Source organism: Baudoinia panamericana (genome assembly GCF_000338955.1).
Source record: "Baudoinia panamericana UAMH 10762 unplaced genomic scaffold BAUCOscaffold_13, whole genome shotgun sequence".
Taxonomy (NCBI): Eukaryota; Fungi; Ascomycota; class Dothideomycetes; order Mycosphaerellales; family Teratosphaeriaceae; genus Baudoinia; species Baudoinia panamericana.
In genome coordinates this window covers 217,371-238,732 of record NW_006911269.1, presented here as the reverse complement: position 1 = coordinate 238,732, position 21,362 = coordinate 217,371, and the positions used below count along the sequence as shown (strand labels likewise).

At 56.4% G+C, this 21,362-nt stretch overlaps 10 protein-coding genes across 10 annotated transcripts; 5 read left to right on the top strand and 5 right to left on the bottom strand.

Moving 5' to 3' along the window:
* Positions 1-161: 161 nt before the first annotated feature.
* BAUCODRAFT_78328 (uncharacterized protein) lies at positions 162-4,646 on the top strand (the record flags this gene model as incomplete). Its single annotated transcript, XM_007682316.1, has 2 exons — positions 162-3,906; positions 3,958-4,646. 2 exons carry the CDS (start codon positions 162-164, stop codon positions 4,644-4,646), a joined length of 4,434 nt encoding a protein of 1,477 aa, XP_007680506.1.
* Positions 4,647-4,955: 309 nt separating this feature from the next.
* BAUCODRAFT_276847 (carbohydrate-binding module family 48 protein) lies at positions 4,956-8,329 on the top strand. Its single transcript, XM_007682422.1, has 4 exons — positions 4,956-5,286; positions 5,370-5,506; positions 5,584-5,735; positions 5,790-8,329. Exons 1-4 carry the CDS (start codon positions 5,265-5,267, stop codon positions 8,116-8,118), a joined length of 2,640 nt encoding a protein of 879 aa, XP_007680612.1. The 5' UTR covers positions 4,956-5,264; the 3' UTR covers positions 8,119-8,329.
* BAUCODRAFT_276941 (uncharacterized protein) lies at positions 8,328-9,511 on the top strand. Its single transcript, XM_007682421.1, has 3 exons — positions 8,328-8,391; positions 8,439-8,469; positions 8,522-9,511. Exon 3 carries the CDS (start codon positions 8,640-8,642, stop codon positions 9,270-9,272), a length of 633 nt encoding a protein of 210 aa, XP_007680611.1. The 5' UTR covers positions 8,328-8,391; positions 8,439-8,469; positions 8,522-8,639; the 3' UTR covers positions 9,273-9,511.
* Positions 9,512-9,658: 147 nt separating this feature from the next.
* Positions 9,659-10,353, bottom strand: BAUCODRAFT_27476 (uncharacterized protein; the record flags this gene model as incomplete). Its single annotated transcript, XM_007682107.1, has 2 exons — positions 9,659-10,122; positions 10,239-10,353. The coding sequence occupies 2 exons, from the start codon at positions 10,351-10,353 to the stop codon at positions 9,659-9,661; spliced, it is 579 nt and encodes a 192-aa protein (XP_007680297.1).
* A 117-nt stretch (positions 10,354-10,470) lies between these two features.
* On the bottom strand, positions 10,471-11,480 carry BAUCODRAFT_159884 (uncharacterized protein). Its single transcript, XM_007682420.1, has 2 exons — positions 10,936-11,480; positions 10,471-10,883 (listed from the first exon to the last, which is right to left on the bottom strand). The coding sequence occupies exons 1-2, from the start codon at positions 11,301-11,303 to the stop codon at positions 10,553-10,555; spliced, it is 699 nt and encodes a 232-aa protein (XP_007680610.1). The 5' UTR covers positions 11,304-11,480; the 3' UTR covers positions 10,471-10,552.
* Positions 11,481-12,457: 977 nt separating this feature from the next.
* BAUCODRAFT_27474 (uncharacterized protein) lies at positions 12,458-13,000 on the bottom strand (the record flags this gene model as incomplete). Its single annotated transcript, XM_007682106.1, has 1 exon — positions 12,458-13,000. One exon carries the CDS (start codon positions 12,998-13,000, stop codon positions 12,458-12,460), a length of 543 nt encoding a protein of 180 aa, XP_007680296.1.
* A 414-nt stretch (positions 13,001-13,414) lies between these two features.
* On the bottom strand, positions 13,415-15,325 carry BAUCODRAFT_276951 (uncharacterized protein). The gene is made up of 3 exons (XM_007682419.1): positions 14,297-15,325; positions 14,000-14,234; positions 13,415-13,881 (listed from the first exon to the last, which is right to left on the bottom strand). The coding sequence occupies exons 1-3, from the start codon at positions 15,228-15,230 to the stop codon at positions 13,830-13,832; spliced, it is 1,221 nt and encodes a 406-aa protein (XP_007680609.1). The 5' UTR covers positions 15,231-15,325; the 3' UTR covers positions 13,415-13,829.
* Positions 15,326-15,750: 425 nt separating this feature from the next.
* On the top strand, positions 15,751-16,163 carry BAUCODRAFT_276563 (uncharacterized protein). Its single transcript, XM_007682418.1, has one exon. The coding sequence runs from the start codon at positions 15,791-15,793 to the stop codon at positions 16,034-16,036; it is 246 nt and encodes an 81-aa protein (XP_007680608.1). The 5' UTR covers positions 15,751-15,790; the 3' UTR covers positions 16,037-16,163.
* A 126-nt stretch (positions 16,164-16,289) lies between these two features.
* Positions 16,290-19,026, bottom strand: BAUCODRAFT_151567 (uncharacterized protein; the record flags this gene model as incomplete). Its single annotated transcript, XM_007682417.1, has 4 exons — positions 16,290-17,591; positions 17,645-17,952; positions 18,009-18,589; positions 18,650-19,026. The coding sequence occupies 4 exons, from the start codon at positions 19,024-19,026 to the stop codon at positions 16,290-16,292; spliced, it is 2,568 nt and encodes an 855-aa protein (XP_007680607.1).
* A 1,062-nt stretch (positions 19,027-20,088) lies between these two features.
* Positions 20,089-21,296, top strand: BAUCODRAFT_38147 (uncharacterized protein). Its single transcript, XM_007682153.1, has one exon. The coding sequence runs from the start codon at positions 20,234-20,236 to the stop codon at positions 21,245-21,247; it is 1,014 nt and encodes a 337-aa protein (XP_007680343.1). The 5' UTR covers positions 20,089-20,233; the 3' UTR covers positions 21,248-21,296.
* Positions 21,297-21,362: the final 66 nt, after the last annotated feature.

Here is a 21,362-nt window from a genome sequence, read left to right as displayed (position 1 = left end):
ACTCAAAGCTCGCCCCGCATCCGCCTTATCGATTAGCCTGCGCCGATCGACTTTTACGAGTCAAACGGGGCGTGAATGACTCGAGATGTATTTCAACTTCGAAAGACAAAGTGGTGGGGTGTACGACAGCAGCAGGGTAGGAGGAGACCATGGCAGTCGCGATGGATGTGGATCAGCAGGCAGATTTGCCTCCCGCCAAAGAGCAAGTCGTCTCCGCCACACCCAAGCGCATCGGCGCGCTGCAGTTTGGCCTTTGTTCGCCGCAGAATATAGTCGCCCAGTCGGTGGTCAACATCAACGACCGGAACTTATACGACCTCGAGGCGGACCGCGAGACTGGTAAGGGTCGTCCGCTAACCAAGCATGGGCCACTGGACGAAAAGCTGGGCACAAGCGGCAAGAACTCGCTTTGCCAGACATGCGGACTGGGCTTGAAAGAGTGCAATGGCCACTTCGGTCATGTCAAGCTCACCTTACCGGCGCTACATTATGGATACATGAAAAAGATTGTTGACGTGCTGAGTTGTGTATGCAAAGGCTGCAGTCGCATCTTGCTACCGGAGAAGGAACGGCGTGTTGCACTTAGGCAGTTGCGCAGGCCGGGCCTTGATAGCCTACGCAAGGCGGCACTCTGTAAGAAGATTAGCGCCGACTGCAAGAAGATCAAAGTATGTCCGCGTTGCGCAGGTCTCAACGGACCCGTCAGACGGCAGGCACATCATCCGGTCAAAATCATGCATCATCGCTTTGCGAAGTATACTTCGAGCAATGCCAAGAGCAAGCAGAAGCCGCAAGCCATGGTGGAGTTCGAGGAGAGCTTCACCGAGGCGAAGAAGGCGAGCGCGGACATTGAGCGGAATATGCGGCGTGCGCTGGATGACCTTACGCCGCTAAGGGTGCTACACATCTTCAAGAAGATGCCGGACATGGATGTGGAGCTGCTAGGCTTAGACCCGAGCAGAGGCGGTAGACCCGAGTACATGGTGTGGACGCATGTGCCAGCGCCGCCGGTGGCTATCAGACCGTCGGTCGCGCAGGACGCAGCCAGCACGGAAGACGACATTACCAACAAGCTGGGCGACATTGTACAGATCAACAACCTCCTCAAAGCAGCACTGACTCTGGGCCAACCGATCACCAAGGTGATGGAGATGTGGGAGTTCTTGCAGGTTCAGGTGGCTATGTACATAGATGGAAACTGCCCGGGACTTGGTCGAGATAGCCAGTGGGGTCGAATGATGCGTGGCTTCTGCCAGCGTCTGAAGGGCAAACAGGGTCGCTTTCGTGGAAACCTGTCAGGCAAGCGTGTCGACTTCTCCGGACGCACGGTCATCTCACCCGATCCGAACCTGGGTATCGATGAGGTAGCGGTGCCCGTGCGGGTGGCGATGCATATGACCTATCCTGAGCGAGTCACTTCCTACAATATCGAGAAGCTACGCAAGCGTATCTTGCGAGGCACGCAGAAACATCCCGGAGCGAACCATGTCGTCAAGGCTCGCGACGGCCGGAAGATCATGCTTCGGATCATGGAGCAGAATGGCAAGCTTCAGCAAGTCGTGGACCGGCTGGAGATTGGCGATGTTGTCGAGAGGCACCTAGAAGACGGTGATATTGTGCTCTTCAACCGCCAGCCCTCTCTGCACAAGCTATCCATTCTGAGCCACAAGGTCAAAGTGCGGCCATGGCGGACATTCAGACTGAACGAGTGTGTCTGCAATCCCTACAATGCCGACTTCGACGGTGATGAGATGAACCTGCACGTCCCACAAACGGAAGAAGCACGCACCGAAGCCATCGAATTAATGGGCGTCAAGCACAACCTCGCTACACCCAAGAACGGCACGCCCATCATTGCAGCCATCCAAGACTTCATCACAGGCTCCTACCTTATCTCACAAAAAGACCGCTTCTTCACCCGCCGCCAGTTCTGCCAGATCGTAACCTTCATGTTCGATGGTATGCACGTCGACGACCCGCTCACAGGCGAACAGCGTGACGTGCAGATCCCACCGCCTGCCATCTTCAAACCGCAAAGCCTCTGGACGGGCAAGCAAGTCTGGAACGTCCTCATGAAGCCTCACCCCAGCTACCCCGTCAACGTCAACCTTGACGCGAAGGGCAAGCAGTACTCCGCTCCGCTCGGCAACACCGCCCCGGATCTTCTACCCAACGACTCCTACCTCGTCGTCCGCAACAGCGAAGTCATGTGCGGCACGATGGACAAAGCCGTCATTGGCGACGGCAAAAAGGACAGCATCTTCTACGTCATCATGCGCGATTTCGGACCCGAGTACGCTGTCGCGGCCATGAACCGGCTGGCGAAACTCTCTGCCCGCTGGCTCACGGAGCAGGGCTTCTCCATCGGCATCTCGGATGTGTATCCCAGCGGAAAGCTGAGGGAGGAGAAGGAGAACCTGGTCAAAGCCGCTTACGCCAAATGCGTGCACCTGATCAAGTTGTACAATGAAGGCAAGCTACAGCGCGACCCGGGTTGCGACGAGGAGCAGACGATGGAGAACCAGATCTCTGGCATCTTGTCCGAGGTGCGGCAGCAGTGCGGTAATGTTTGCTTCAGCGAACTCTCGCGCTTTAACGCGCCATTGACCATGGCCAAGTGCGGGTCGAAGGGTAGCAACATTAACGTCTCCCAGATGGTTGCCGCGGTCGGCCAGCAGATCATCGGAGGTAAGCGAGTGCTTGATGGATTCCAGGACCGCACTTTGCCACATTTCAGCAAGAACTCGCGCGACCCGCCCGCGAAGGGGTTCGTGGTAAACTCGTTCTTCAGTGGGCTGAACCCGACAGAGTTCATCTTTCATGCCATGTCCGGCCGAGAAGGGTTGGTGGATACGGCTGTTAAGACGGCGGAGACGGGGTATATGTCCCGCCGGCTGATGAAGAGTTTGGAGGACTTGAGCGCGAGGTATGACCATACCGTTCGGAACAGCAGTGAAGGTGTCGTGCAGATGCGGTTTGGAGATGATGGGCTGGATCCCCTGGATATGGAGGGGAGTGCCAAGCCCGTCCATTTCGAGCGGACGTGGATGCATGCTGTTACTAGCACGTGGGATAATAGTGAGAGAGGTCTGATGAGCGAGGAGGCGAGCGATATTGTTGCGGAGATGTTGGATGTGGAGCGGAGGAAGTTGGTGCGATTTGCGGATGATGGGAGGGAATTGCCGTTTGGCGATACGAGTGACGAGGGTGTTGATCAGCTGGAGAGCGTGCGCGGGTTCCTCGAGACGGTGAGGGTGTTTGTTGGCACGAAGGTCAATGCGGTCATCAGCAGTCAGGCCAAGTATACCGGTAGCGTCAACGGTAATAGCGACTTGCGCCGCCTACCGACGAGCTTCAAGATCACGGAAACGGCGCTCCGGCTCTTCCTCACACTCTGCCTGCGCAAGTTTGAGAAGTCGAAAGTCGAACCCGGTCACGCGGTGGGAGCCGTCGGCGCGCAGTCTATCGGCGAGCCGGGCACGCAGATGACGCTCAAGACTTTCCATTTCGCCGGCGTGGCGGGCATGTCCATCACGCAGGGCGTGCCGCGTATCAAAGAAATCATCAACGCCAGTCGCGTGATCAGCACGCCGGTCATCACGTGCGCGCTCGATAGCAGGTACGAGGAGCTTGCGGGCCGGTTCGCGAAGGCGATCATCCAGAAGACGTATCTGAAGGATATCGTGGCTTACGTGGAGGATGTGTGGTTTGTGGGCGGATGTTATCTGAATATGCGGATTGATTGGCGCACCGTGGAGGGGTTGGGGTTGAGGATCGGCATGGCGGAGGTTAAAGATGCGGTGGAAAGGCATAAGGGGTTTAAGACGCTGAATGTGGAGGCCCGAGTGGTGGGGGGGTGTCATTTGAGGGTCTTTTGCGATACGCCGAGTGCGTCCCAGACGAAGAGTAAGCGGCGGCGTGGCGCGGTGGGCAAGGCTGCTGCGCCGGATGGGGAAGATGCGGCGGTGACGGATGAGTTGTTCATGACGATTCAGCAGCTTAAGCGACGTTTACCGAATGTGGTTATTCGAGGCTACCCGGACGCTCACCGCGCGATTCTGAAGAAGGACGATAAACCCGACCGCACCGGCCGCGAGCCCATTTCCGTGTTTGTGGAAGGCTACGGCCTGAAACTCTGCATGACCACGCCCGGCATCGACGGCTTGCACACGACCACCAACTCCATTATGGAAGTCGCCTCCGTGCTCGGCATCGAAGCGGCACGTCGCACCATCATCTCCGAGATCTCGAGTGTGATGGGAGGGATGGACATTGATCCCAGACATATGCAGTTGTTGGCGGACGTCATGACGTACCGGGGCGAAGTACTGGGGATCACGAGATTCGGGTTGAGTAAGATGAGGGATAGTGTCCTACAGCTAGCCAGTTTTGAGAAGACGCCCGATCATCTGTTCGATGCGGCGGTGGGCGGGAAGAGGGACGAGGTGAAGGGGGTTAGTGAGTGTATTATTATGGGCCAGCCGGTTAGGATTGGCACGGGAAGTGTGGGAATTGTGAGGCCGTTGGGGGTGGAGGAGGAGGAGAAGAAGGTCACGCTTCCGGGTTTCAGAGCTGGAAGGGGGAGGTGTGTGGAGGAGAGGAGGGCGGCGATGGATGCAAGGAGGGCGGGGCTCGTCGTCGGTTGAATGGGGGAGAGCTTCTGGTCGGTTGAGAGAGTGGAGCTCCTCCTTGGTTAAGGTGGCGAAGGGGGTGCTTGCTGTCGTCCCTCGACATGAGCCTGACTGAGGCAGCACTCACTAGATACCTCGGCCGCGTTGAATGCATGGCGCCACGCTTGCGCATGGCCGTTGATCTGTGCGCAAGATCGCGCTGTTTCCATGCCTGTTCGTGCAGCACATGGCGAGCTGTCTCGGGCAGTTGACCGAAGACTAGAAGTTCTGTGGCGAGGCAAGAGTGAACATATATTACCCAGTGATGATGTTGTCGCTGTACGTGTCTTATAGTATCCAGACGTGTCGATCTATTTCTGTGTGTTAATCAAAGTCGCCGTTTCATTTCGACCCCACTCCTGCGCTTCGGCCATCGCGACACCAGCCAAGCGCTTCAGGCTGCTCTCCCTCGAACGCCGTCAACGCCTCTTCGCACTCGCCGGTGCTGGGTCTACCTGTCCTTCGTCATTGCGCGACATCATACCCTTCTCTTGTCTCTCGTTCCTATCAATTCCTAATTGTTATCTACACTGCGTACATACTGTTGGGAGGAGACGATTGCGCGTACGAAGCTTATCCTAATTGACACTCGCGATGGGGTCGTATAACTTTCGCTGTAAGTGCTGTCGAATGCTGCAGCCTGAATGCGTTGGTTGCTTGTGGATCCAGTCCAGTCCGTATGCTAACCTGCAGTCACAGGGGAGCACCCGGCGGAGGAGGTGTACGTGACGGGCACTTTTGACAACTGGAGCAAGACGATCAAGCTGGACAAGAAGGGGACATTGCACGAGAAAACGGTGCCGTTGCCGAGTAATTCTCCGAAGATTCTGTATAAGGTAGGCACGAGATCGGGTAGTTATGAGGCCGAGGGTGTCGTCATATGAAGCGCATAAGCTGAACTTGGGTCCCGCAGTTTGTGGCCGACGGTAACTGGAGCCACGATCACACGGCCAAAACTGAGACGGACGACGCCGGCAACGTTAACAACGTACTATACCCGAGCGACATCCAGCAAACACGCGACCCTGCGAGCGCATTCACGTCATCAGTAGCTCCTGGCGCGTCGTGAGCAACCACCTTTACCTACGATGCCGATGGTTCGAAGCTGACTAGATACAGCACTACCGCTATGGCAGGCTCGCAACCCCTCGAACACACCCGCTCACCGCCCGGCGCGTTCCCACAGACACCCGCGGCAGACGACGAGCAAACCTTTTCCGTCAACCCCCTCCCCGCCACCGGCGGTATCGGCAACCCCATTCACCTGCAGCCCGGCGAGAAGGTGCCCCACCCCAGCACTTTCACGGGCAATGCCGACTACAGCGCTGTGCGACTCGACGAAGCTTCCTACAACCGGCCCGACTCCGGCGCACCTGTGCTGCCTCCCGCGCTCACTCCTACAGAGATGGCCGAGGCGGCTGGAACCAAGTCCATCTTCGGCGGTCTTGGCCCGGTGGGTGGAACGATGATTCCAGAGTCAAGCATGGCCATGGGTGCAGATGCGCCTGCGCCAATCGAGTCTAACAAGTCCGGCCCTGTCAGTTCACCACCAGCCATCTCTGGGACGATGCTTTCCAGTGTCGCCCCCGGCAGCACTACGCAGCAACTCGCTGGACTGCAGCCACTTGAACCTCGCGGCGGCGCAGCAGCGTCTCCACCACCCGTTGTGGAAGAGAGCCAACACATGGCACATGTTGACCCTGAAGCGAGTGCGAATCCAACTGCGCTGCAAGAGAAGTCGGCGATGGAGCAGGAATTGGAGAGTAAGGTCCCTGAAGCGCCCGCTACGAGCGAGTCGACGACGGGTGGTGTGTCTGCAGCCTTGCTCTCTGGCGGCGCTCTCGGCAACACTACACAGCAAATGGCCGGTCAGCAACCACTTGAAAGCCGCGGCACAGGAGCCTCTCCGCCTGCGGTAGTTGAAGAGAGTCAGCACATTGCGCATGCTGATCCGGAGGCGAGTGCGAACCCGACGGCAGTGCAGGAGAAGTCCGCAATGGAGCAGGAGCTTGAAAGCAAAGTTCCCGAAGCACCGGCCACGAGCGAGTCGACGGTGGGTGGCGTGTCTGGGGCCCTGCTATCTGGCGGCGCTCTCGGCAGCACTCTACAGCAAATGGCCGGTCAGCAGCCACGTGAGAACCGCGGCACAGCGCAACCGCCGCATGTAGTTGAGGAGAGCCAACATATAGCTCACGCGGATCCCGAAGCAAGTGCGAACCCGACGGCAGTGCAAGAGAAGTCGGCAATGGAGCAGGAGCTCGAAAGCAAGGTTCCTGAAGCGCCGGCGGCGAGCGAATCCACAGGTGGCGTATTGGGCATGGCTGCGGCTGGCGTGACGGCCGCGGGCGCTGCTGCAGCCGGTGCAGCTTACATGGCGCGAAACAAGGCCACAGAGGCGACGGGCAGGGATCCAGTATCCTTCCTGCCAAAGAGCGTGCAGGACAGCATCAACAACATGAACCAGAAGGGCTCGGTTGGTCCTTCATTCGGCGGTGCCTCGTTCCGGCCGCAAACTGGTTCGTCTGCATTTAGCGACTCGGCACTCCCGCAGCAGACTGCTGTTGGTGAGGGTGTGAAAGTACCGGCGGAGGCGAACCATGAGCGGACGGTCGCAGACGAGGTGCCACAGGAAGTGCTGTCGAGCCAGAAGGAGGCAAAGTGGGCTCCGGAGGCGACTACGAACAAGGAGGCTGTCCACGAGAAGAGCGCGATGGAGCAGGAGTTGATGAGGCGCGTGCCAGAGACGGAGCAAGCGGGTGAGCCGGCTCCTTCAAGCGTTGCGGCCGCTTTGTCTTCTACTGGTCCGGAGATGACTTCGACCACCAAGTCTGCGACGAGCGGCGCACCACAGCTTGCCGATCCGACTTCTGGCGTGGCTGCGCTCAGCATGGACGACAAGGAGCCTATCTCGTCCGGATCCGCGGCTGCAGCAGGTACCATGGCATCAGGAACCACAACCGCACGCACTCCAGCGCCGGATAGTGCAGCAGCAGGCACCACCAGCAGCGGCCTCAACGCACCCGCTAGCGAGCCCGCCGTGCCACCGACGCAGAAGTTCGCTCAGCTCTCCACCCCAACTCCCGCGAACGAGAAGAGCAGAGACGTAAGCCCCATGACACGACCTTCGGACATGACGACCCAGCAGCCACAGGTCACCACCGGCGTGCAAAGCAGCAAAGCGCCCGCCGAGAGCAAGTCCACGACCGCTCCGGCTGCAGCGCCTGTGACGGCGGGTAAGCCCATCGGCACACCCCGCGGCACCGGCATGACGAACTCAACGCCGGAGAAGAGGCAGAGCTTCATGGGACGCATGAGCAGTATGAGGGAGAAGGGCACGCCGGAGAGTCAGAAGAGCGTGAAGAGTACGGGGAGTGCGGCTAGTGAGAGTAGCAAAGCGCCGGAGAAGAAGAAGGGGTTTTTGAAGAGGTTGGCGGAGAAGCTTAAGTGAGATGGTTAAGTGATAGTATGTAGGCGCGGGTGTGGTGCTTGTGTGGTGTGGAAGTTGGGTCGGGCTTGCGTTTGGGCGGGCATGGCGGCTGCTGATGCTGCAGTGTGCTTGTGTTTGGGCGCCAGACGGTGTTGATACCCCTTGTTGAAAAGCTGTACTAATGTTACATACCTAGTCATTGTTCAAAGGGAGAGAATTAGTGACAACTGAGAAACATTTCAAAAGCATGAGAACGGGACCGTGATTGAGGAGAGCGGTCGAAGAAGGCACACGGTGAGATGATTCCTACCGCCGCTGTTTACGACTACTCATACGTGCAGGTCCATTGCGATACCGTGGAGTACCAGCGTAGTACGTAGGTGTAATGGCGAGTGAAGTGAACTTTCCTGAGCAGACGCTCCAGTACGTACGTTTCAGCACGGGTGGCGCACACTGCGGACTGACACTTCGTCTCCGCCAATATCCACCGCCATCAAACCCACCGTTGATGACAGAGTCGCATTGGCTGTGGAGGAGTCAACATGCCTCTAATCCTCCCGCCGGCGATGACAGCTCTTCCATTGATCGAACCAGAATCAAGTCCGGAAACCATGCTTGCGGCGGAAGCATTAATTAGAGCAGAAATGCTGCCAGAGCAGACGAGCGCGCTGCACCCATCCCTACCCCCCATTCGTAAATCTAAGCCTTCAGACCTCATCGAGCAGGAGTACACTCGTCTTGGTGCCGGACTACCAAAGGATGCGGACACCGGCATCGATCTCTCACGCTACGACGCGCCGGAAGCGCCGGCGCATGGCTCGGACAAGGAATCCTGGAGCGCGGCGTTGCGTCAAGCCTACGCTTCGGCAGAATACCTTCGCGGTCGTGAGGTCAATCTCGGCCTGTTGGAGACGTTCGGGAAGACTGCGTGGCTAGTGAGCAACAGCAATCTGGAGGACGAGCTACGGAGCCTTGAGCGAGATGTCGAAGCCGCTAAGCTGGAGCTGGAGGAGACCGAGCAAGCGAGAAGGGCTGTGCAAGGTAATGCTGCTGGTGAAATGCGGGGGCTTGAAGAGAGTTGGCGGACTGGTGTTGGGAGGATGATTGAGGCGCAAGCGGCTGGGGAGCGGTTACGGCAGGAGGTTCTGGGAAGGAGGAGGGCGGGCGCTACATGAACCACGCCGGGGATCGGTGCTTGCTTGCATGCATTCAGTCGGATGTGGAGAAGATGCCCTCCTCTTCAACTTGCCTGCAGACGATGTCAGCACGCTTCTAGAGGTCAACGTACTACCGCTGTCACCCCCATCCAGGCATATGCATCCGAATGACCAACCGTGTACCCAGTCAGCCTACTTAGGCTCGGTACCGTTGCATGCAGCGTAGCGTGGTCCGGCAGCAAGTACATACGTTGTCGTTACGCCAACCCCAGCGCGTGTGCAAGGCACGGAACAGAGAATTTAACAAGAAGACTGTCATGCAGCAGGCCGTCAATGATGGTAATGCTTGTCATGAGCCATGTTAATTTCACGGTTTTGACCACGGCGAAAGATGAAAAGCTATCCTAGACCAGCGATCGGCACTTGTCGGCACAGGCCGCAGCCAAGGCAGAGAAAGGCAACGTGATAGTAAGGCCGAGCGTGCCTTCCGAGTCTATGAAGAGAATGGACATCATCCAGGGTTTCCTCCTTTCAGCTCTGGATACTAGTCGACGTCTACTGCAAACCAAGGGAGGATACATCGGCTTTGAGACGACTGAGAGATCGAGCACGAACGTTGTGAAGGCGTGCGTGGTAAACGCCGAGAGGGCGAGGGCAAGGAGGCTGTAGCGTGCGACTGCGGCACCGCAGCATGTGGCACGTTTGTTTGCGCTGTTGAACGTGGCTTGCGCACCGCTTGGGGAGCTAATCCGGAAGGTGATGTAGGCTAGGGTAGGGATGCAGAATGCGAGGACATCCCGGACGTAGCTGTACTGGGTCTCGATGTAGTAAGCTGTCCAGAGCGCTTTGCGGAGGCAGAGAAGCTGGACTGCGTTGAGCGGTAGAGTCGAGGATGTGTTGAACAGTGACGTGGCGAAAGGGTTGTTCACGGTCCTGTTGGAAAGCGAGTGCCGAGAAGGCCTGATCGGCTGCAATCAGGCCTACAGTCGAGCTCTATTGCGGTGAGAGCCTTGAGAGCGTTGAATTTGCGCTTGGGGCCGAGGAAAGATCCGCGAGCAGTAAGAGTCGTGCTGTAGGTCAATCCATGTGCCAAAATCATTCCGGATTTGGAAGTCACGCATTTACCACATTAGCACGTGCATGACAGACAAGTATAGCTCCAATGTCACAACGAAGGGACTCCATATTCTCAATCGACGTCACCTGAATATATGTGCATCCTTTAGGCAAAACCGTGCGCTTAGGATCATGGCTTGGAACGTCGGTTTTGAGCACTTATTGCGCCTTATATACTGTCTCTACAGAACCGCAAGTGCCACTGCACCGACAGCGCCACCGGCAAGCCAGCCTGCCATAGTCGCCATTGGTGCCGCTCCGCCGGATGAAGTGGAGCTTGCTCGGTTCGAACTTGCAGTCTGCGTCGCAACGTTCGAGAGCTTCTCCGCTCCAGCAGTGATCGTGATCGTACCGTAAGTGAGCTGTGCACCAGACAGAGTTGATGTCGATTGAACACTGCCCAGCCCGGTTAGAGATGTTGCTCCTGCGCATACGGCCTGCGTGACGCTAGGATTGCCGGACATAGTGCAGTTGATGAGGATGGGTCCTCGAGTAGGTGAGGCTGCTCCGCTCCTAAATTTCCTATGAGTAACTTGCTCTAGACCCTGGATCTAAGGGTACTTACGAGTCGAACGTCTCCGTGTAGATGAGCGTGCTTGGACCCTCGGTGATGAGAACGGAGGCGTTGTAGGGACAGATGCTAGGTGTAACGTGCAAACATGCTAAGCCATAGACGGTGGAGTCCGGCGCTGCAGTCACTATTGAGGCAGCGATGTTGCCGAGATTGCTGAGCGGGAGAAAGAGTGTCCTTGTTGGGTAGCTGGCGGAGTTGGTCGCAGACCCGGAGCTAGATCGAGGAGATGCTGATGCTGATGCTAGTGCAGATGCTGATGCTGATGACAGTGTCGAGCCTGCAGCGCCGTAACCGGGCGGCGTCTGTTGAGCAGTGACAGAGCAGATGAGCGCCGCAAGGGTGTATAGGAGTTTGAACATTGTTGCTGCTCCCGGTATGAACGTAGAACGGTACAGTGATGCAGAAAGTCGCAAGCTAATGGGTATCAGAGTGAATGTGGAAAGAAGTTACACAAAAGTCATAGAGCATGGAAAGACGGAGGCGAGCATCGCCACTTTGAACATGCACTACATTGAGGTGAGGTCGATGAGATCTTTGTGTCAAAGAATAGCACCTGAGCGATCCACTTGGCGACAAGCCGATTGCGTGGCTGGCGGAGCGCACCGAGCCCTGCGCCACCTACATTAAATGGGCCTGCGTTGGCATGGCATGCCGACTTCCAGAATAAGCAGAGTAAAAGAATATAACCTTTAGAAGCCGAAGACGTTGTTTGAAAGAGAATGCTAGTCCGTCCGTCTTTCGGGAGACACGTCGCTGACTCCAGGACGAACGTCTACGTTACGGGAGTAGCAACGGAGCCCTCCTTCTGTCGAATGATGGAATTCACGTCCCAACATTGCTTTCGCCTTGGTCAAACCCGCCCTTCGTTACCACACGTGTGTCCATACAGCCCACAAGCTCTGCCGCCAAAGACAGAGCTTCCATCTGGCAATGGCGACCGCACGTCCCCAGCATCCGTTGGTATTCGGCGCCGTGAAGACCTTGGTGAAGAGTCTCACTCTCTCCCTTTCCGCCCATCCCTCTTCTTCCCACTCCTGCGCGCTCAGCTTGCCAACAGGGACATCGGCCAGCCTCATACAGTCCAGCGCCACGGGATCGCTGCCTTGACCATAATTGGGCTGTAGCTGCATGAGAGCGGCGCACACGAAGAACAGCCGAGCATGCAGATACCTCGCTTTTCCTTGCCGTCGTATCCGTCACGAGAGCCACGAAAGGCTTCTCTATCATACCCATCAATTCCGCCAAATCAGGGTGAAGGGCCTTCTTGACTAGCTCTATTTGCGCCCGCCAGACTTCTGGCCTCATCTTACCCTTTGGCCAAGTCTGGCGGTGCCTATGGCCTTTGATATTGGTCATGATCTCGTCGATATGTTTCCGGGAAGCCGGCCAGGTGTACCAGCCGAAATTGATGTGTTGTTGGTCCTTTTCGAGCGCGCGGAAGTCACCAGGGACGTTGAAAAGCGTTATGTACGTGCATCTGCCTTCGTACACGCACGCTCGGCCCCGAATGCTCTTAAGGTAACATGGCAGTAACGGGCGCGGTGCCACGCCATAACACGTAGCCCTGATACTCGCGGACAGTGACCGGCTCGAACAGACCGCGTAAAGCCGAATGGCTACTCTCAGCCGCCACAACTATGTCGGCCTCGTGAATGCATCGCTCGTCAGTTCGATGGTCCTGCGACTCAACCACAAGTCGCCTTCCACTTTCTACAACGCTCACCACACACCGCGCATGTTCGTACACGCCCGTGCCGCTATCACTCGTCAAGTCCGGCGGGTTTCGGCCATATTCGCTTCTCAGCCCGTCAACGTTCGCTCGTAGACGGTAATACACCCCGTCCCACGTCGCCATCCGGCCCGAGTAAGGAACCACCTTCGCCGCTTCCAGAGTGTCATGATGTAGAAAAACGAATGCCTCGTCCTTCACCGTGAACGGGTACGTGCGCTCAGCGATCATGCTCGTCGAAGAAGCGTTGGAGGTGAGCGGCCATGGCGATTCCCGCGGCTTGGGCTTCGCGTTCATCGTGCACCGCTCGTTCGAGGATGCGTGCATTGTGGCCTCGACGTTTGAGCAGGATCTCCAGCATGAGGCCGGCAATGGAGCCGCCTACCTAATTCTGAGTGAAATGAACATTGTACGGGGATCGTACATGTAGTCTTGCGCCGATTACTCACAATCACGACGTCCAGTGACTCCCGAGTCGGCATATCTACTGCCGCCATCGTTGATACGCAGGTTTAGACGAACTGATGACGTCTGATGCAACATCAATGCGCAATGCGCTGGTACCTTAAGAGGAGCCTAAAGAAGTAGTATACCTTACGCAATCGATGCACATGCGGTGAGCCACACTGCATCCCATGGAGGGATTTTAGCTTGATGGCCTTTTCCGAGAGATCGTGAGCTTGTTACAAAGTGGCGATGGCAGGAAGGTCGCAAGCCTACGAGCTGTTGGAACGATTGAGGCAAAAAAGGACGGCTACTGTGTTGGGAGGAGCAAGTGGAGTAAGATGCACGCTCTGATTGACTCGTCCGAGAAGATCGACATACATCCTATGGAGTAAACGCTAAGTCGAACGAGAAACATAGCTTCACGAAACTCCATCATACCAAACTTGGTAGGTACATTATGTTGCCGTAAGCCTCCTCGCAGCACCGTCCAACTTCGCAAGTAGCAGAGTCATATCGCAGGTCGAAGGAGCAGTAGCAGCAGAGTCATAGGCAGGCAGGCGAGTGGTCGAGGCAGCAAGTAAGTCGATTGGATCCGGACCGGCTGGAACCTCGGTGACAGCGTAAGCACTAACATTGCTGAACGCGTTGAAGTTCATCGGAGGTCGTGCGAAGCCGTTGAGGTTGAGCTTGCTGAAGTTTTCTTCCGGGATCATGGCGAGGCCGACTTGTTGGTTTTGCTGTGGTTGTGGTTGCTGTTGTTGCTGTTGTGGGATCTCCAGCTGCGATGCATCCCAGTTGAGGAATTCGGGCTTGACGTCTTGTTGGGGCGTGGAGTTCTGTTGTTGCCGAGGCTGCTGTTGAGGTTGAGGTTGTTGTTGCTGAACAGGAGCCGGTTGCTGCGGCGGCGCCTGCATCTGTGATTGCGGCATGCCCAACACGGATGGATCCTTCGAGAGGTCGTTGATGAAGGGATGGAATGCTGGGTGGCGTAGCAGTGTCTCGATGAGGCCGCGGTAGCGGTCGTTCTCTTGCAAGAGCCCGACGTTCTGTTGGCGGAGGTCGTTGCACTCTTGAGTCTTGTGCGCGAGTTCACCTTCAAGCTGGCCAATGTACTCTGTACAATAAGTTAGCGACACATTGATACAACAATAATTGAAGTGAAATGGCATGACATACCCTTCCTCCTTGAGCGGAAGGCACGAGCAGACACCTTGTTACGAAGCTGGCGGCGCTCCTTGCTGGAAAGCTTCTTGCCTTCCTCAGACGCCAGAAGTCGCTCATCCTCGTCCATCTCCTCTTCGTCCTTCTTCATGCGAGCAATGCTAGGTAGCATGCCGTTCGGTGAGTCCTCGTCGTCAGCAGAGGCATTGCTTTGCTGACGCATCTGGTTCAACAGGCGGGAGATGCTCTCCTCAACGTGCACCTCGGGCACTTGAGAGACGCGCTTGGCGTTGGCATGGTCTTGAGCTGAGCCTTGAACCGAGGCTTGACTCTGTGAGCTTTGACTTGCATGACGATACTGAGCGTGCTGGGCCTGCAATTTCATCTGGCGCTGCTGGACGGCTTGGGCCTGGGCGGCCTTCTGCATCGCGGCTTGCTGGGCTTGTTGAGAGTGCATGCCTGGCCACAGACGACCAACGCTGCTAGTTGGCTCGTCGGCGACGCCAATGGTATTTGGGTTGATGAAGTTGTCGGATGGACTGTCGGTGCCCGGTGGTGGGAAGAACATTGCGGGCATGGAAGACTGAGGGTTGTTGAAGTCCATGGTCATGTCGGCATCAATGTCAATACCCGAAGACCATCCGCCGAAGCCACCATCAAAGCCCACGTCACCGACGCCGGAGTTGAAGCCATACTCCATCTGAGGCTGACTCATGGGCGGCAGGTTTGCCATGCTCCCGACTGCCACGCCAACTTGCTGCTTGTATTGGTTGTAGTCATGACTTGGGCCGTTGAACTGTAGCCTCTCCTCAGACTTATCGAATGGAGACATAGCGTCCAGCCTTGACGATGATGAAGCGGTCATTGGAGATTGTTGGGTAGTGCTTTGGTTGAAGTCGAAGAAGGAGTCCATGTCGAAGTGCTCCTGTTTCAGTGCCGTGGTGCTCATAGCGGTAAGATCCGAGCGGTTCCCGTCGAAGTACGTGGCGAAAGTGGACTCAATGGCTCCTCAGTGTTTCAGACTGCAGTTGTGCGGTACTTGGAGTCGCACAATCTGGGTGCCTGCTATCCTCAGCCTCCACTCCAAGGCGTGGTCGCTTGCTGACGCGGCCTCTTGTTTCCTCCGATAACAGTCCAAGCAGCCCTTCGTTCCTGCCTTAATATCACGATCTGCGATACAGCGAGTGACTACCCTCTCCCGTGCAGATGAAGGGGTCGATGTTGTTGATGGAAGATTGATGATGGAGTGAGCGAAAGGGAGAATACACGCAGAGGACACAGGTTTGGGTGAGACGGGTTCCGGCCGGGTGTCGCTACACTGCACAGCCCTCTTTCGTTTCGGATCTTGCCAAGACCCGATCGAGGCACAGTGAACGTTGGCCTTACCACACGTTGATTGGCGGAAGTGGCAGGCACGGAAGCTGTGTGGGAACTTCTGTGGGCAAGCGGTGCCGCGGAAGGCCGACGTTCTCCAAGGCCTAAGCAAGCCACTTCCTGCAGCCAAGCGTCATGGCAGAGCACGATATTGTGTTCGGCCGAAACGAGTTATGCAGAATGCTGCCGCCTGTTCCTGAGATGCTCGCTGTTACGGTTCAATGCTGCCGACTTCACCACACGGCTCACGGCAACACTTGCGATGTCTTTACGTACGCTTTCGCGGCCGTGAGAAAGGAGGCTGAGCAGGCGAAGGACTACTCAGCAAGCAGTGTATCGTCTGAGCCTTTGATGGAGCATAAGCCCAACACGTACTACTGACAACAGGGCTGCTGAATGCTCCACGGTGACCGCATTCCTTACAAGCCCGTCCGCATGTCACTGCAGCGTCTCTCGGATTGAGTTTTCACGCGCAACCTTGACTTGGGTGACTTACTCTGAAACCTCAACACTCGAATGAACAGTAGGTAGGTATGGCTCCCTAACTGCCAGCGACGGAACTAGCCGTTGAACCTGCAGAACCGCGGAACCGGCGAAGCGTACGGCACCGCGTAAGTCGCGCGGAAATGGTGCTTTACTTCTCCTGATGGATCTCGTCGGCACCGTAGACACTCACGCTTGCCAGCCCAAGCCCACCAACCACGAAGAATCCCCAGGCTAACACCGCCCCTTCCGCGCTGTTAACAGCATCCCGGACCGTCTCGCGCGAGACACGAAGGTTTGCTGTCGGCGGCAGTTGTTGCTGCATTCTGTGCATCATCTTGCGACCACTGCTGGCCACTCTCTTAAGGCCGCCATTTTCTGGCCTTCCATTAGCTCTGGTCCGTGAACGACTCGATGCTCGTCTGCTTGGTGCTGGACTTCTGCTTGTAAAACGTGAGCTCTTGCGTGAGACTGGCTGCTTCCTGCCTTCGGCCGATGGTGATCTGCTGGTCTTCGGTGGCCGTCCTCTTCCTCGTTTCCAAATTGAGCGGGCTTTCTTCCGAGGATCTTCCGCCCAGCCGTCTTCCTCATCTTTGTCGTCAATCAGCTCAACTTCGGCATCACCATCTGCTGAAGCTTGACGGCTGTACACTCCCCTTCCGGTTCTGGCCAACCCTCCGCGTCTTGCACGCCAAGCCATTTCCCGGTAGCCCTTTCTATCTTCTCCGTCCCAGCCAAGTGCCTGCATCTCCGCTTGTTCCCTCTGCATCTGGTGCGCATAGGTTCGGTCAACGTCACGATTTTCCCACAAGAACGAGACGGCGCTTTCCACAGCTTCTCTGCCCTTCTCGTGCAGATGCTCAAGTCCGTGATCACGACCGTCAAGCATACCCTCGACTAGATGTTCAGCGTTGAGTCCGAACTTCCTCAGCTCCGCCATCAACCACCAGGACACATCTGCACGGTCGTCGGCCTCGTTGTCTGCGGGTTCGTATTCAACCATATACTTGAACATCTCGAAGTTGTCCCGCATAGAGTCGTAGTAGTAGTCCGTCAGGCCTTTGACCTCGTCGACGGTCTCCTCCAACCATGGCCAAACTGCGCATTGGATCATCTCGCTTACATTTGAAGAACTGACTGCCGCCCAGATACTCAAGGTTAATGCTGACAGTAAAACGTCCCAGCAAACGGCATCATGCCAAGGATGGTCACCAAAAGTCGTGAGGACGGACACAAGCGAGCGTACAGAGGCGGCTTCCTTATGGCGCTCATTCCACGAAAGCCATGACTTGCTACTGGGCTGCGGCCGGAAGAAGACAGCATAGATCGTCACAGAGTGCCCGACGATACAGCAGATTCCGATGATGTACCAAGTGGTTCTCAGCATGCGCCTCGCCTTGGTAGGAAAGTAACCCCTTCCGAATCGACTGGAGAGCAACCCTGAAACTCTGGTCTGCGCCTCGCGTTAGCGAACAAACCACGGGCGTTCTCAAAACCAACACTCACTTGCAGCACCTCAGCCATGATCCACGGCCCGACCATTAATATCGTTTGCAACGCATTCAGTACGCGCATGCGGTCGCCGTGGCCTCGATGCAATTGGTCTGGCAACCATACCAGAATCAGAAGCTCCGCTACAGTCGGCAGTAGCACGAGCATCTTTGTCGGCACATAGCGTTGCCTTGTGGAGCCCCAGGTGTCAGGCCGAAGCAATATCAATGCGAAGTAGAGCGACTGCATGGTCGCGAGACTGAAGCACCAACTCAGTACCATAAAGGCCAGTGCCGTGCCTGGGGTGAACTTCCGGTAGCGGGCTACATGGCAACCGCATTAGTCTGCTGCAGAGTGGTCTCGTTGTGTGCGGACTTACACTCCAACCCTACGAAGATCGACCACGTGATATACCCAGCAAGCCACTGCTGCGTCCAAAAATATCGCAGTCGAGGTTCCAGCAGCGACTTGAAGAAGTCCCAGATACTGACCCTCTGCACAAAGTGCTCCTCGATCCACGGGAAGCGATGTATGATACGTTCGGACAAGGTGGCCTCTTCGTGAAACCACTCCCAGAGCTCGCTGGCGATATGCTTGGCGCCTTCGGAAGCTTCTCCGGCTACCTGCGGAGCTTTTCTTCTGAGGAAGTGCCACCCTCGCTCTGCCGCCGGGACAGCTCCGTCAGCCAATTCCTTGCCCTTCTGCCACAGATGCTTCTTCACTTCGCGCCCTTTCTCCTGGCCTTTCGCCCAGGCTTGCTGCTTCAGCTCGTGAATGCTTGGCGGGTGAGCACTAGTCAGAGCATCGATGGTACTTCCAGCGGCCTTTGCTGCTTCACTGGCTTGACTGGATAGACTGGAACCGCTGTGGTACCCGTGCCTGGCTCCGTCGGTCATCTGTTCGTAAGAGGGGAGGTTGTCCGTGATAGTGGCACCGAGCGAGCGGGCTTTATCCGGAAGACTGTACCAAATAGTCAGCGATTTACCACATCAGCGGGCCGAGCTTTGAGCATCAACCCACTCAGACACCATATCCGTCGCAGTCTTCATGAACGGCATATCAACCCGTCTCGCCTCCTTACCGATGACGGGGACATGCGGAAGCTGCTGCCTCCATTGCTGGATCTCGTCCCAACTCGCGAGCTTCAGCTTGCGGTGCTGCAGGCGAAGCCAATGCACGATGATGAAAGACAGGATGGCCACGGCCACGAATACTACAACCGCTCGCTCCTTGACCCGCGCATGTCGACCTGAGCGCTCGTGGTGGAGCTTCCAGAGCGCGTGGCTGAAGGCACGATATACGACCGCAATGGCGCCCCCGATGCCGAGCCAAGTGATGATGTCTAGCGTGCTGTCAATATCCGTCCCGAATAATGGCGTGTCTTCGAAGAACGACATGACGGCTGAAGATGGCCACGAGGCAGTATGTCGTTTGGGCTTCGATGGAGCATCTGAAGCATATGGGCAGACAAGCGTCGTGCGTGGGCGCTGAATTGCATTGTTTATGCAGCTATCAAATGTGGAATGCACACGCTATTGAGGCCTCCGGGGAGCCACATTCCGGTGAGATTCCTCTCGCAACACACCGGTCCGCCGCCGTCGTCACCCGGACATTGTCGCGGCATCATCCAGCACCAACTCGCCGCAACGGTGCAATGTCAGAGCGCTGGCACATGATGCTATTAGCTGCGCGAGGCCTTCGCTTGTCTTATTGAGTAAGCAAGTATTACAGCATACTGCAGATTCTTCTCTTTGCACAGGATGGTTCACCTGCTCGACATTCATGGGGCGAAAGGACATTGATGTGCCACCACCAACTGTGATACTGATATGGGCCGTTTGCGTATTGGGTAAAACAACCAAAGGCAGAAGTGGCGTTTCCATGACTGTATAACGTGCCCTGTGCCGGTGGTGGATTTTACCGCCCCCCTGACAGATCTAAATAGGCCCTTAAGAGCAATAAGACCGGCTAAAAGTACACTGGCCATCAGGTTGCGCTATCATCCTCAGTGCCCATGCTCGTTCTGTCTGCACAGGGTATAAGTAGCTTAGGAATCCGACGAAAGACATATGGGCTCGATAATATGATGGAGAGCTGAGACAGCTATGCATGCCGTTGTGAGCGTACATCAAGGGTGGACGGTTGTGCGGCAGTCGCAGGGCCGTGCCACATGAAGTCATGCTATAACGATCGTGCTGCTGATCTCAGAGCCGGATGCGAGACCCTTGCGCGGCACGTTAAGCCTCCGTCTTACATTGCAACGATCTACCAGATGTTTATAGCTTTTGCGCCAACTGTATGCTATTCCATGCGGCTCTTCCCGAAAACCTGCTCAGTCACGTGACAGACCGGATAGATATAAGGTCCGCTGCTCAGATCGCGTGCCCACTGTTGCCAGTTTCAACGAGGCCTTTTCGGCGGGAAACTGACCGTCTGAGTGATAGACCGCAAACTAGAGAGGGTAATCTCCTGATGCCGTCAATTAGAGTAGTGGTAGAGCTTCTCCTTCAATTCACATAAGTAGCAGCCCTTCCTCCCACTGACATTTCCTTCACTGACCTTCATCTGCCTTTCCGCTACACTCAAAGCCTTGACAGTCTCAATATGGCAACGGTAGCATTAGCGGGCGCAAGCACAGGCTTCGGCCTAACCATGCTGCACCAATTCCTTCACCTCAACTCGCTCTCCCAGCACCCTCACAAATTCGTCCTCCTCTCCCGCACCTCCAAACCCAACCTTACCGCCCTTGGCATCGAAGTCCGCGTCGTGGACTACGCTGACCACTCCCAGCTTGTCCACGCGCTGAAAGACGTGCACACTGTACTCTCAACCATAGGCGGCTCTCCCGAAGCAATCCGTGACGGGCAAATGGCCCTCCTGCGCGCGGCAAAAGAAGCAGGCGTTTCGCGCTTCGCGCCGAGCGAGTATGCCGGCATATCGAATGATCTAATCGGTTACTACGCCGGTAAGGAGGAAGTCTGGCAAGCCGCTCAGCGAGTGTCCGAAGAGACGGGGATGCAAGTCACCAAGTTCATGACGGGCATTTTCATGTCCATCCTTGCAACCGGTACGCCAAAACCCGTCACGGCTGTTGGAGAGCGTGAGGGTCGTAAGACAGGCGAGGAAGAAGCCCTAGCCGGTCTGAGGCCGTGGAGTTTTGTTATAAACATGAAAGCCGGTAATGCTGATTACCCTGGAGATGGTTCGGCGAAACTCGTCCTAACGGATATGCGTGATATCGCCACTTTTGTCTACCACGCCCTTTCCCTCGATCACTGGCCGCGTGAGATGGGGATGCGAGGGGATGTCAAGTCCTTCCGCGAGATCGTTGCTATCGTGGAGCGAGTCCAGAGGCGGAAGTTTTTGATTAAAGAGAATAGTGTTGAGGAAATGGAGGAGGAGATGAGGAGGGATGAGGGAAAGGTGTTTTACAATCAGTGTCGGGTTGCTATTGCCGAAGGATGGTGTGTGGTACCTGATACGCTTAACGCGCTCTTTCCGGAGGTGGAGACAGTGGGGGTTGAGGAGTTTGTGGGGAGGTGGTGGAGTGGTGTTGGGGTTGGGAAGGCTAGTTGGGGGACGGATACGATTCTTGGGAAGTTTGCGGAGGAGGAGTAGTTGATGCAGAAATGATGGTGGAGGAGAGTGAGAGGGGGAGGGGGGAAAGTGTTCTAGCCGATATCATGGGTGCAAGAGCCATTAGGTTGCCTGTCCAGAGCATGTTTCTAGCCTG

What these genes read in the sequence shown, in the direction of transcription:
- BAUCODRAFT_276847 (XM_007682422.1), top strand. Translation starts at nt 5,265, where the DNA reads ATGGGGTCGTATAACTTTCGCT. An exon ending in GGGGTCGTATAACTTTCGCT is followed by an intron (nt 5,287 to 5,369) that starts GTAAGTGCTGTC and finishes CTGCAGTCACAG; the next exon opens with GGGAGCACCCGGCGGAGGAG. An exon ending in CTCCGAAGATTCTGTATAAG is followed by an intron (nt 5,507 to 5,583) that starts GTAGGCACGAGA and finishes TGGGTCCCGCAG; the next exon opens with TTTGTGGCCGACGGTAACTG.
- BAUCODRAFT_276941 (XM_007682421.1), top strand. Translation starts at nt 8,640, where the DNA reads ATGCCTCTAATCCTCCCGCCGGCGATGACAGCTCTTCCATTGATCGAA.
- BAUCODRAFT_159884 (XM_007682420.1), bottom strand. Translation starts at nt 11,303, where the DNA reads ATGTTCAAACTCCTATACACCCTTGCGGCGCTCATCTGCTCTGTCACT. An exon ending in TACACGGAGACGTTCGACTC is followed by an intron (nt 10,884 to 10,935) that starts GTAAGTACCCTT and finishes TAGGAAATTTAG; the next exon opens with GAGCGGAGCAGCCTCACCTA.
- BAUCODRAFT_276951 (XM_007682419.1), bottom strand. Translation starts at nt 15,230, where the DNA reads ATGAGCACCACGGCACTGAAACAGGAGCACTTCGACATGGACTCCTTC. An exon ending in CTTCCGCTCAAGGAGGAAGG is followed by an intron (nt 14,235 to 14,296) that starts GTATGTCATGCC and finishes CTTATTGTACAG; the next exon opens with AGTACATTGGCCAGCTTGAA. An exon ending in CAGCAACCGGCTCCTGTTCA is followed by an intron (nt 13,882 to 13,999) that starts GCAACAACAACC and finishes ATCCCACAACAG; the next exon opens with CAACAACAGCAACCACAACC.
- BAUCODRAFT_276563 (XM_007682418.1), top strand. Translation starts at nt 15,791, where the DNA reads ATGGCAGAGCACGATATTGTGTTCGGCCGAAACGAGTTATGCAGAATG.
- BAUCODRAFT_38147 (XM_007682153.1), top strand. Translation starts at nt 20,234, where the DNA reads ATGGCAACGGTAGCATTAGCGGGCGCAAGCACAGGCTTCGGCCTAACC.